We start from the raw sequence: 13254 nt of genomic DNA on the forward strand, positions 1-13254 counted from the left end.
ATAAAACATATGCAACGTGACCTTATCGATCGACCACATCATCACCAGATGTCCGAAATACACAGAAGCTCGGACGTTTTTTTTTCAGAAACACAACTTCTCTTAGTCTTGCTCTCAGCGAGGAAAATACTGAAGCTATTTATAAATTTTTCCACTACATACACTTAAACCATAAATTATAATTATCTGTTATTTTCATACATGTTTATATTGTTAAAATTGTAGGCTAATAACCTAAGCTGTTGAAGCCTTGTTCACTAAATAAATAAAAAAAAAATATATATTATGAATGATAAAATATTTAATGAAAATCAACAGTTAGAATTTAAACACCACTATAAAATATTATATTTCAACAGTAAATAAAATAGTTCACAAAAAATAAATAGATCGCAAAAAATATTAAGCTAATATAATACTTTAATAAAAACACAAATTTTTCAAGTAATTTTATTTAGTTAGGATTTTTGTGTGATGTATGAAAAAATATCATATTTAGAGTAATTTTTCTTATATGAATTAAATAAATTCTGTTACATAAATGTATGATATAATATAAATGTTTTATATTAAACAATTTTTCTAGACATAAATTTAAGGAAACAAATTAATAAATTAACTTAATGAATAAAATACAAAATAACAGTACTTATTAATCTGTACATTTATCACCTGTAACTATTGCTGTTTCCAGGTTCATTTTCAATATTATTATTTGATCGATCACGTCTTCTTGAAAGAACATCAGTTAATGAGTAAGTTTCTGGTTCAAAAACAGGTGGATATTCTAAAGATTCGGTGTCACTGATTTGATCCAAAGGCTATTAATATTTTTAAACAAACTATTACTATTCAGTTTAATTATATTTATAGAGTGACAGTGCTATATGTATATTAAGTGTATTTTCTAAATTTTTTAAGAACCAACTCAGATACAAATATTTTAAAAATTAATTATAAATAAATATGTTTCTTTTTTCAATAATATTCAACTAGTATTTTTTCTTACATGTTGAAACATTTTTTATTTTTTTTTTGTTCTGGTTCAGAAGTTTTTTGTAACCACAAGAACAGTAAAAAGTAAGATTTTTAATTAGATTTCTTTAAAGTTTTCATTTCAACAAGTGTTATAACTTGACAATGGATTTTTTGAATAATATATAGCAATGACACTGTATTGATACATTATCGATTAATACAGTTAGTTTTAAATATATAGTACAATAAAAAAAAAAATTTAGTAAAAATGATAAAATTTAAATAAAATACTTACATATCGATTGGAATATAATTGATGTTCATGTGATTCAGATAATTGAGGCATATATGGACCATCACGAGGATGTGGAAATGTTTTAGAATTTCTATTTCCATTAAAGTCACTAGACTGAGTAGAACTCTCAATTAACCCTGGAAAGATAATACAATAATATTCATTAATAGCTATACTAATTTATAAATAACTTATTTTATAAATGTCTATTATAATAACTATAATATTATGTACAATATAGGTACATACATAAATATTAAAATAAATATATGATATTATAATATATATTTTATGTTTATGTTTTTATTTTTATTTTAGATAATGAGTTAAACACAAGAAAAGTATTGGTTTTACAATAATTTTTATATTTTTTCAATGATGCCTCAGAAGGAGAGCTTGTTTTAAAGTGGCATTATCTATAGATAAGAAATTTAGTTTAGTTGGTATTGACATTTTTATTTTTTATGTAGTTACCCTTAGCACAGGAAATTACTACAGACTTTATGATGAACTTAAACAATTATAGTTACCTATTTAGTAGACCTACGCAGATTTTAATTAAATGATTTACAATTGAATACCACAGACAGATATTGTAACACAGTGGCACAACAAATTCTTGCATAAAATCTTTTAAAAAATGTATAATTGATAAAATGTGGCAAATAATAATTTATTTGTGAGTCAGGCTAATGACCTCAGCTGTCGAAACCTTTATTCTTAATAAAAAAAAATAATAATAATTTATTTGAACATAACTTATTTTATTTATACAAAATGTACTAAGTTTATTTCAATTTTTAATTCAAAATTAATCTTAAAAAAGTTATAATATATTATTTTTTACTTCAATAACAAAATACTAGATAATGTAACATACATTTTGTAAATGTAACACTGCTATTTTAATTAAATAATATGTATTCTAATTTAGTCTGAAATCATTAGTAATATTCAAAATTTGATAAATTAGTTTATTAATTATTAATTAAATTATTTTTTACTTATATTATATATTTATATCAACATATTTTGTTATTAAAAAGTCACTATAAGCACAAATAAATAAAAAGAGAAAATAATATAAAATTAATTATTCTTTATTTATCTAGTTGTTAGTTTAAAAAAATGTTATATGTATTTTAGATTATACTATAAGTTATAGCATATTATTTAAAATGGTTAAATTGAAAGTTTAATATTATATTGGTAGTACTTTTATTATATTATATAATATTTTACTAGATGTTAATTTATGTTTAAGTTCCATTACATTATGATTACTTGCACAACACTTACTACACATGAGAATATGTTTTTAATTGTCAAATGAATTGTTTCATTGCTAGCAAAGTTTATATTATGATTTTAATTGTGAGGCATACTATTCAGAAGTAAATTTGAAGGTTATCATAATAAATTAGAATAAGTTATTGTTTTTTTTGTTCAAAAAATAAATTTAAGTATTAGAAATAAAAATAATTTATTTATAAAAAAATTTAGTTATGAATTAAAATAAATTAATAATGGTTAAAGGTACATCATAAATCATCAACTTTATCAACAATATAATATTATCTATAGATGAACAATTAACTTACAAGGTGGTAATACACTTAGGTGTTCAACACTAGTCAATGCAGTGATTGGTTGCCTTGATCGAGGTTCACTTTCAGTAGCAATTCTAAAAAGCAAGTATAAAGGCAGTACTATAATCTATAGGTAAATACTAATAAATTATATTTTTCTAAACATTTCTAGAAATAAATAATAATAACAAATTAAAATAATGTATACTGTAATAAAGTAATATAGAATATAAAAATAATCTTTATCTAAAGTATGATAATATGTAATGTATATTAAATTTATGAGGGACAAACCTGAAACTAGCTTGATCCAAAAGTTGTTGATTTTGATCTTCTCTAATTCCTGTTAAATAATTAGTTAAATTTGGTCAATACTTATAATAATAACTATGATTTTAACCTGGAGGTGGTGGTGGAGCTGTGTACTGAGGTACACGCATTCCCATATGTAGGTGTTGTATACGCCTTTCATCTTGACGGGACTGTATAAATGATTCTAATGTTATTTCAGAGCTGTTTGTAGGATCTGTTCGTCTAAAATAAAAATAAATATGGATTTATTTAATAAATAATTGTTTTTAAAATAGTTAAGCTGTAGTACCTTTGGTTAGTATCAGGTTTTGTTACCGTTGCCAATCGATAATCAACCATATCTGCTGGTCGACTATGGTTAATTTGAGGTATAGGATATACATCAGAGCTAAAATAAAATAATTTCTTTAATGCATTTAATTAAATTATGTTATTCACCAGTTTATTTTATTTGTTTATAATAAAAACAGTTTTGCAATAAGTAAAATTAAATAGGCTATGATAATAAATTGTAGAAAACTCAATAGAAGATACTTCAATTTCATGACTATAATTTTTTGACATTTTTTATTACATTCATTATTACTTAAAACTTTATATACAGTTTTATATACGAGCAATTAAAATTATTGTGCATGAAGTAAAAAATATAGTATTATATTTGGTTATTACAGCCTAAATTATTTTACTTATTGGCTATGGCTAGTTTAAATGTGTGGTATCTATTAAAGAGAATAATGACATATATTATATTATTATATTATCCCTTTGAAGAAAAGATAAATATTGTTTTATTTCAGTAGTAAATTTACTTTTGGTTATAAGTGTTAGGGAGTACAGATGTATCTGATGCACATTTAGGAACTGTTGGAGGTACTCTTCGATAACTACGATATTGAGATGTTGGAACTGGTTCGTTTGAATCCCGCCCAATCATACCCATTCCTAAAAATTTCCAATGTTTTCTGTCCAAACTGCTACCTTTTGCTTGATCTTCTTTTGCCAAATTCTTTTTTTGTTGTTTTTTTAATGAATGAAAACTTTTATCCCTAAAGAAAAATGTAATTAATATTTTGGTATAATTATGCATAGCAATAAATATTTATACTAAACTAGTTTCAAATTTTATAGCTCACAGTAATTTTGTCTAGATTCATTAATCTAACGTTTCAGTTTTACTAAATACATTTAACTTGAAAAACTAAAATGTTTCAAATTTCTTATTAATAATAATTAAGGGGCCCGGTGCCGGTTTTTCAACTTTTCAGGCTTTGTAGAATTGTCGGATTTTGATGACTATTTTTTTATCTGAAAGAAGAAGACTTCCTACAGCCCGCATCAATTTCTAATTTTGTATTTTATTTCAAATAATTGTATTCAAAAATTTGTAAAAAATGCTTTTATCTTGTATTTTTTTAGACATATTATAAAGTTTGAGAATAAAATATTGAAAAACAGAGATTGATACGGGCTGTAGAATAATATAATTTCCTCTAGCAATTAAAAAAAAAGTTATGAAATTTAGTTGATTCTACAAGGCGGTATCGTTATTCCCGCAGAGTATATTCTTTAGGACAATAAATAGGGCATAAATATGAAATATGGAAGTTAATTGAAAACTTATTTGAGATTAATAATAAAAAATAAATAAAAACTACATTCTTATAAAATAAACTGTTAATTTTCAGCAAATAAGCAACATTTAAATTATTAGGTATTCTAGCCCAAGTATCCACACTGGTGGGCCTCCCTCCTCACACCATTTCATGTTATGTACCTTATATTAGCTATCATATTTACTTATTGTATTGTATATAAATATTACATATTGTAAATACTCAATTTTATCTATTAAAAAAAAAAAAGTTAAGGAATAATAAAATATTTAATAGTAGCTCTTACATTTTGATTTTATTAGAACTTGTGTTATGATTTGAATGTGATCCCATGTGACTTGAAAGAAATGTAGAAATATTCTTAAAAGCTGAACTTGTGAAAGAAGAATCATGTGATGTTCCTGGTTTTGATAAAAATGAATCTACCAGTTCATGGTTTTCATTTAAGTTTTCATCTTCTTCACCATCAGTCTCACTAACGGCTGCAATATCTAACAGTTACAGACATTTAAATGTTATTTTAATTTTTTTTTAAAAGGTAATATGCAATGTTAAATTACAAAGACAAAGTTTACGTTCCACGCATTCCTACAAAATAAAACATAAAGGACTATACCTAATATATTTATTAAAATCTTATATTATTGTTAACTTATATTAACAATAAATAATCTATATTTAATATATAAAGAAGTAAAATTGTTTGTTAGTTAGTTCGGGAACAATCTCTGGAACTAGTTCCGGTTTTAAAAATGTTTGATCATAACAAGTTTACCAATTGTATTTTGGATAGAGGGTTGGAAGTAAGAAGTGCAGTGGCATGGCAAACAAAAAGGGGGTGGGTGGTAGCCAGTGAGTCCCCCTAGTAAATGTAATATGATATTCTCCATAGATAGTCAATAACAATCTGAAATAGAATTAGTTATATTATATTAATACATTATTATTAATACTTGGGATATTTGTAACTTGCCTCTGAAAAATTTTAAGTTCGCCATGCCACTGAAGAAGTGTCACTATTGTATTACTATTTTTAGATTCTGAGCGGAGCGAGGAAGCTAGTGGTTTTACAAAGGTGTTTATTTATTTACTTTTTTTTTTTTTATCTTGTATACAAAATTTTTACCAGAAAGAGTGCTTCGATTTCAACATATAGTATCTTAACTTTTAGCAAATTAGATCAAGATGGTACTTTAGAGTTAAAACCATCAGTCATTATTCTAATTTCGGGTCATTTTTTGATTTTCTCAATAGTTATTTAATACCAATGACAAATTCTGAAAAACCGCTAAAAACAGTAATTAAATTTCTAGCGCTTTGTATATCACCATAGAAATGAATAAAAAATAAAGATATGATAATATTAACTCAACTAACAGGTTATAATAAATAATAATAAAATTAAGTGGCGAGATAATCGTGACCATTTTTCTCAAGAGATATTAGACCGATTCAATTTATTTTTTTTTCAATACATTCTTTTCGTCGAGAAGAAGAACGTATCGCCAATTATATTCGTGTCAGGACGCCACCGGTAGGGGCTCAAACGGGGATTATGAGATTTACGATTGAAATTTTCGTTTATTTATGGTTGCTATTGGTTACAGGAGAAATATTTAGTAGAAATTAGTATTTATTTGTTATTAGTCCCCATTTGGGCACACCAGGGACAAGCATGAGTAATCACAATATTTTAAGAGTTATATTTTTTTACGCGCAACGGAGTGCACGGGATAAGCTAGTAAATAATAAAAATTATTAAATATTTAGATTGACAAACCGGCTCAGAATCGTTTTTCTTATACAATGATATTATATTATTAAATTCTAGTTTAATACAATCCATTATACACTGACCCACTTGTAACAGACTATACAGCAGAGCAACATCCATTTACCCGCTTTTTTATAAGAAAATATACAATAAACCAATTGTTTACAATTAATAACATCATTTAATAGAATTTAATCTGATTTACTTGAATTATGACCATCAGCAATGGTAGCTGTTGAAAACCAATCCAACCACATGGATAAATCATCTGGTGTTTCAGCTGCAAAATAGAACATGGTTCCCATATGGTATACTTTAAAGGCGTTAGTTCTTGACTTGACTTCATCAGCAACAGATACCGTGAAACCAGATAAAATGATCATAAGTCGGGATTTAGATGACTAAAAAAAAAATCATAGTTAATATAAATAAAGAGTATCATAATATATTTGTAATACTTCTTTATTATTAAACCCATAAAAAGTAGTTCCTTTAATAATGAACCATCCTTTAATCCATTGCATTCTAGGAGATATTTTTTTAGATCTTTGATAGAGCCATCCTTGATATTCACACATACCTAATTCTTTAGCACTTATATTTCGGCGTTCTAAAAATAAGAAAATAATGTAGTAAGAATGTAGTGAATTATTTTCTATAATTATGATATATAGAAAATTAAAATTACTAGCTATTAATGGATTTTTTTGAAATAATTGTTTTTGTCCTTTGTTTTCTTTTTTGCCAATAGTTTTAGCACCAAGCATAGCTCTATAGCTGGTTCTTTTAGGCAGTTCAGTAGTAGGCTTGGATGGTCTAGGAGGTGGTATTGGTGGCTGTGATTTTTTTGTTTCAGTTTTTTGTCTGGGATATGTAGCTGGAGTATTTAATACAGCTTGATGTAGTATGATGGCTGTTCGTTCAGACGGTAAAGATATGTTATCTTTAGTATCCACTCGAAATATATTATCATCACTACCACTAAGGTCAGTTAATGACAGTGGTGGGCAGGCATCAGACAAATCAGAAAATGAATTTTTTTCAAAATCTGATGGATCTTGATGTTTATTGCTTGAGTAAGATTTATTTTTACAATGTTTCATGGAATATTTGGAACATTCTATTGATCCTGGAACTCTATCTTGAGATAAATGTGTTGATATGTTATCATAATCTAAGAAATGTCCATTTTGATTTTCTAAAGAACATTTTGTCGTACTTTCAAGTTCTTCTTGATTTGAATCAAATGAAAATTCACTGTCAGGTTCTAAAACTCTATTACTCAATTGTTCTATATTTTTACTATTTTCATGTTTAAATCCAATATTATCAATTACATTATTATGTTTTATTTTTGAAAAATCTATATCCTCAATCCTAGGCGGTGGAGGTTTTGGAAAATATAAAATTGGTTTTACAGATTTGTTTATACAACTAATTCCAACTGTATCTGTCATAGTTGCAAAAGAAATTTTGTCGTCAGTTCTTGGAGGGGGTGGCTTAGGGAAAACCAGAACAGGTTTATCAGGTCTTTTGGATTTATCTTCATTAAAAACACAATTACTAATGACTTCATTGGTGTCATAATCTTTTACATCTTCAATTGACATTCTCAAATCAGAATCAAAATATTCAAAATCGTTAGACATATTACTATCTGCAGAAAAGTCATAAGATGGAGTGCTATAACTTTTGTCTAGTTTACCACGAACTTTTGTAAATGGTGGATTATCAATTGGTTTAGAAACTTTAGAAACAAAGGGCTTTGGCATTATTTTAGGTTTTTTGTTAATAATGTGTTCTGGGCTGTCATTAATTTTCAATTGATTAATTCGTTCTTTAACGGAAATTAAATTACTGCTGTTTAAAACATCATCTTTAATGGATGTATCTACGAGTTTCTTATCAGAAAACTTCAGACTTTCAATTTTCTCTTCATTTGGTGGTAATGACGTCCAATGAACTTTTGTTGGCTTGGAACGTTTGCTAAGTTGCATCTCACTATTAGATTTTTCACTATTATTTTTATTGTTATTATGAGCTTCATTAACTTGTTTCAATTCGTTCCAAAACTGAAAATAAAATTTCAAAGATATTAATATTTAAAGTAAAGATTTTCTTATTACCATAAAAAAAGTCTTTTTAAATAGGGAAAAATCCAATCCATGCAAATAAAATGGTGGAATACGATTGAGAAATATTTAAAATTAAAATTATTTTTATTTAAAATTTAAATATAATTTAATATATAAAATTTGATAGTTATACTGCTTTTATATTAGAAGTTTTGTATATAGTCAAAACTATACCATCATAAATTGTAATTAGAAACCATAAATAATACTGATTAGTCATCAATTCAATTTATCAAAATAATAAATTAATATGATTTATTGTTTTTGATTTTAATCTAAATTAAATAGAGCCAAAATGCACTCAATCGTATATATACACCTTAACAAAAATGTGTATAGAATAACCATTTGATTTTAAGTTAACAGTAATTTGTTAAGGGTCTTCCTCGCTTTTAATTGTAACTTTGATTGCATAAATACGCACAACTTAAAACATTAGAATATTTGACCAATATTGTTAATACTATATGCCTATACTATTAAACTTAACTTTAGAATATAAATATGAAATATATAGAACTTGTAAGATGTGAACATTGAGTAAAAACAATTTTTGACAAATAACAACTTACAAACATAATTTCTGTTTAAACATTTGTAAATATTATAATATTGGTCTATAAAAACTTAAGATATACCTTAAATATTAAACCTATATACCAATTTATTAAGTAGGGATATTATTTATAAAGAGATAAAAAAAATATATTAAGTTATAACTTTTTACTAAAGTAAATTACAAGTGTAAGTTACTTTAAATTAATAATTGAATTTAAATGTATAAAATACTTAAATACCTAATTGATTCAATATTTTATGGAAGACCCTTAAAAAGATTCTACTGAAACTCACACACGCACACAACTCACACTAAGAAGAATATTATCCTACAAATAGTTAAATAGAGTTTATAATTAAAATGTGATAATAACAATACATAAAATATAGGAAGTTAAAAAATACAGTATATCAAATAATAAAATAGAAAAAACAAATGTTAACCTAAAGTGTTCAATGCATTAACTAAGCTCAATTTATTAAATTAATAATATTTTTATTTAATTATTTAATCAAACAAATTTTTTATGATTTATGTTTAACTATATTATATAAGTACATGTAAAAAAATTTATGTTTTATGTTATTAAGGCTTCATACATATAAATTTGTATTTTGGCAGAGCAAAATGCTTTATGAGAAGAACCTAATAAAGAAATGGCTTCAAACAAAAATTATGGGGTTTCTACATAATGATAATTCTATCTATTTTCTATAAAGGTATTATGATCAATAATTATAAATTATAATATATGTAGAGTATAATCAATATGAAAAAAATGATTAATTTGACCACTTGCAATTATTTACTATCTATAAATATATAATGTAGTATTAAATTGACTATAGTTTTCATTTAGATCAACTAAAACTTTCTTAACTGATATTGCAGATTAGTTCAAGTTTCATAAAAATGCATACAATATCTTATAAAAAAATTGATAAAGAATAAAATACTTAAAATATTATAAATAATTTAATAAACTGATTCTTAGTCAATATTATGTGATTTGAACAAAAAAAAAATAAACATATTTTTCAATATGGTAGATCATTAAGAATTTTTTTATAAAATAAACATATAAGTAATAACCAATATAGAAAGATGAAGAAGGCTGTTGTTACCTGTAAGCTTTTACTTATTCATTTATCACTTGTTACTCGTTCTTAAATATACATTAATAATCCAATACTTTAGATTAATGTATTAGGCCTGTTTGAATGTTCACCAGAATAATTAACTCACATTAAACTTCGGAGAAAAACTTTGACATTAATATAAGAAGTAAATAACTTAACAAATATATATTATATTTTTTTGTTTCTATTTAAAAAATTATTTTGAAAACTTAACAAATAAAATTATTATTTTTATATAAATATTAAAATAAGAATGTTAGAAGGAATTGAGCTGGCATGACAAATTGATTAACCTTTCATATAGGTCTATTAGGCACGTCTAGTGTTACCTGTTCAAAAAAATAACAAACTATAAAGTGCATTTAATTCGCACATATGTAGTGTTGAGGAAAAGTCAGTTTTAAAATTGTTTGAAATTTTATAATTTTCAAATATGATTATTTATTAGGTAACGTTTATTATTGTTATAACTATTTTTTTTAAATACTTAAAGATTATATTCTACAACAAATACCTGATCGAAATTGAATGGTGCATGTTTTCCAATAGGGCTGGCTCCACTTATTGTTGCCCTTCTTTGAACAGGGATATGTGGCTTCGGAAGATATAATCTAACAGAAGTAGGTGAGGAGCAATTGGCACTCTCAAGTTCACTTTCATCACCACTACTACTATTACTGTGGGAAAAAATTTCAGGAGAAATTGAACGCCCACCTAAATGAATAACTGGCGGAGGACTCAACAAATGATCGCTTAAGAGTTGACTTTCTTGTATCTTTGGTACCTTCATTTTTTCTTGTCTAAAAACATTAATTAGACAAAACCAATAAAAAAAGATATATTTTCAACTAGCTACAAAAAAATTTAAGATTTAATTTTACAGAAGGCAATTTTAAAATTCAATGAAGTTGATAAATATTGTGAACTTACTTGTTTACAGGAAAACTGAAATTAGGAATAGTCAATAGATCACTAGGCCTTGGTGGAGTAAGTTGATCAAAGTATCTTTGTGGATAATTGAATAGTTTTTTACTGGGTAGACGATATGGTTTCATATAAATTTGTCCAAATACTTTACTGTGACGTGGCCGTTTTTTAAGTGTCAAAAAAATATCAGTTGATGCTTCTTCTAACAAAGCCATTACTTGTCTAGCTTGCCAACCAACCTGGAATTTGGAAACAGTTGTATATATTAAATGTTTATAACCTTTAATTTTGAATGGTTTATCATTAACAGTAAATAAAAAGTCAAAAAAAAATTATATTGATAATAACATTAACATAAATTATTCATAATATAATTGAATGAATAAATTTAAAACTAAAAATGTAGTTATTACTTATTAATAAATAACAACATAAATTAGGTTAAAAATTGTATAATATATTAAGTGATGTATTGTATTATTATTATATATTTTACTATAAAATACATCACGCAGCACAATATCAGAACAACATTTTAAATTAATTTATTTATTATGTTTACACTCAATTAATAAAAAAATAGCATTTAAATATTGACTACTGAGGCATTCTGTTATAAAATATAAGTTTTATTATAGTTTATATGTTAAACAAATATTAAACATAGCATAATTATATTTTAATGTAATCTTATACCTAATATTTCAATTACATAACATTGTAATATATAATACTCAATTAGTATAAGTATGTAATAGATTACATATATATAAATTAATATTATTTACGCCCAGGGGTATGTCCACCAGTCAAACTAAACAATAATATAATTCCTACCAAACCCAAAGTAAAATATTTAAGCTTGATTTTTAAGTTTTAACAAGCACCTGACCTGGGCTTCTCTCCTTAAATCTAAACAAAAATTAGCTGCTTTGTCCTCTTATCCTATCAAAATTACCTAGGTACCACCTGCAAATTCCCATACTATAAAGATATAATAAGACACGTCTAGGCCAGATGGCTATCTTGTCGTATGCGCTCTACCGGTAACATTGCGACTGCAGTATGCGCTCTACCGTTTTTTGCCATTCTACAATTATATTTAGATTTTAACGGAAAAAAACAAAAAAAAACTGAAAAACGATAACAAAATATCCTAAAAACCAAAAAAAATTTCACTTATTTTTAGTTTTTAATCTTTAACTAAAACACTTTAACTTGAAATCAGAAATTTTGAATTTTCTAATTTTTATATTAATTATAATTTTGATTTAAAATTTAAATATTATGAATAATTAATTTTAATTTTTGACTTTTAAGTGCATTTCTATATTGTGCGTTACTATTATAACTTAAAAGTTAAAAGTTATATTCTGTATATAATATATATTGCTTTTGACTAACGTTTTTAAAAAAATTATTTTCCTATTGTTTCCAAATAATGTTTTTAATAATTTTAGATTCTGAACGAAGTGATGAATGTATTGATTTTACAATGATGTGTGTTTTTTTTTTTTTTTTTTTTGTGTCTGACGACAACTTTTGGAGCAGTAAAAATGCTTCGATTTTCAAAAGTTGTACCTTTTCTGAAAGGAAAGTGAATCTAGTTGGTACTTTGGGGGGTCAAAAGTGAAAATTTCCCAATACTTTTCAAAAGCGGCAGGAAAAACCTTAAAAAAATAACGGAAAAACGCGAATTTTTACGCAAAACCAATTTTTGACAAAAACGAAAACTTAATTTTACTGTAACTCAAAAAATAATTATTGTAAGCACTTGAAATTTGCAACAGATGTTTATATTAGCGTTGTCTATACAGGGTTAAATTTTCAAAGTGTTTCGACTTTTTTGGAGCTATTTATAGACAAATGAAATTTTCAATTTTTTCTAAGTATTTTTTTTTAAAATTACCGATAAAAAATGTTTGGGTTG

At 25.1% G+C, this 13254-nt stretch overlaps 1 protein-coding gene across 1 annotated transcript in view; it reads right to left on the reverse strand.

Annotated features, from left to right (window-relative positions):
• Window positions 1–281: 281 nt before the first annotated feature.
• The window catches only part of LOC100163820, a 19232-nt gene continuing 6259 nt past the window's right edge, over window positions 282–13254 (reverse strand). Inside the window, exons 7-19 of the mRNA XM_001949094.5 lie at window positions 11328–11563; window positions 10912–11197; window positions 7253–8636; window positions 7023–7174; window positions 6770–6965; window positions 5077–5281; window positions 3987–4223; window positions 3464–3562; window positions 3263–3396; window positions 3157–3205; window positions 2875–2957; window positions 1274–1410; window positions 282–821 (exon numbers count right to left, since the gene is read on the reverse strand). Coding sequence (XP_001949129.2) covers window positions 669–821; window positions 1274–1410; window positions 2875–2957; window positions 3157–3205; window positions 3263–3396; window positions 3464–3562; window positions 3987–4223; window positions 5077–5281; window positions 6770–6965; window positions 7023–7174; window positions 7253–8636; window positions 10912–11197; window positions 11328–11563 — 3351 coding nt within the window. The 3' untranslated portion in view covers window positions 282–668. The remainder of the gene's footprint in view (window positions 822–1273; window positions 1411–2874; window positions 2958–3156; window positions 3206–3262; window positions 3397–3463; window positions 3563–3986; window positions 4224–5076; window positions 5282–6769; window positions 6966–7022; window positions 7175–7252; window positions 8637–10911; window positions 11198–11327; window positions 11564–13254) is intronic.

This window comes from Acyrthosiphon pisum, chromosome A1 (genome assembly GCF_005508785.2).
Source record: "Acyrthosiphon pisum isolate AL4f chromosome A1, pea_aphid_22Mar2018_4r6ur, whole genome shotgun sequence".
NCBI classification, from domain to species: domain Eukaryota; kingdom Metazoa; phylum Arthropoda; class Insecta; order Hemiptera; family Aphididae; genus Acyrthosiphon; species Acyrthosiphon pisum.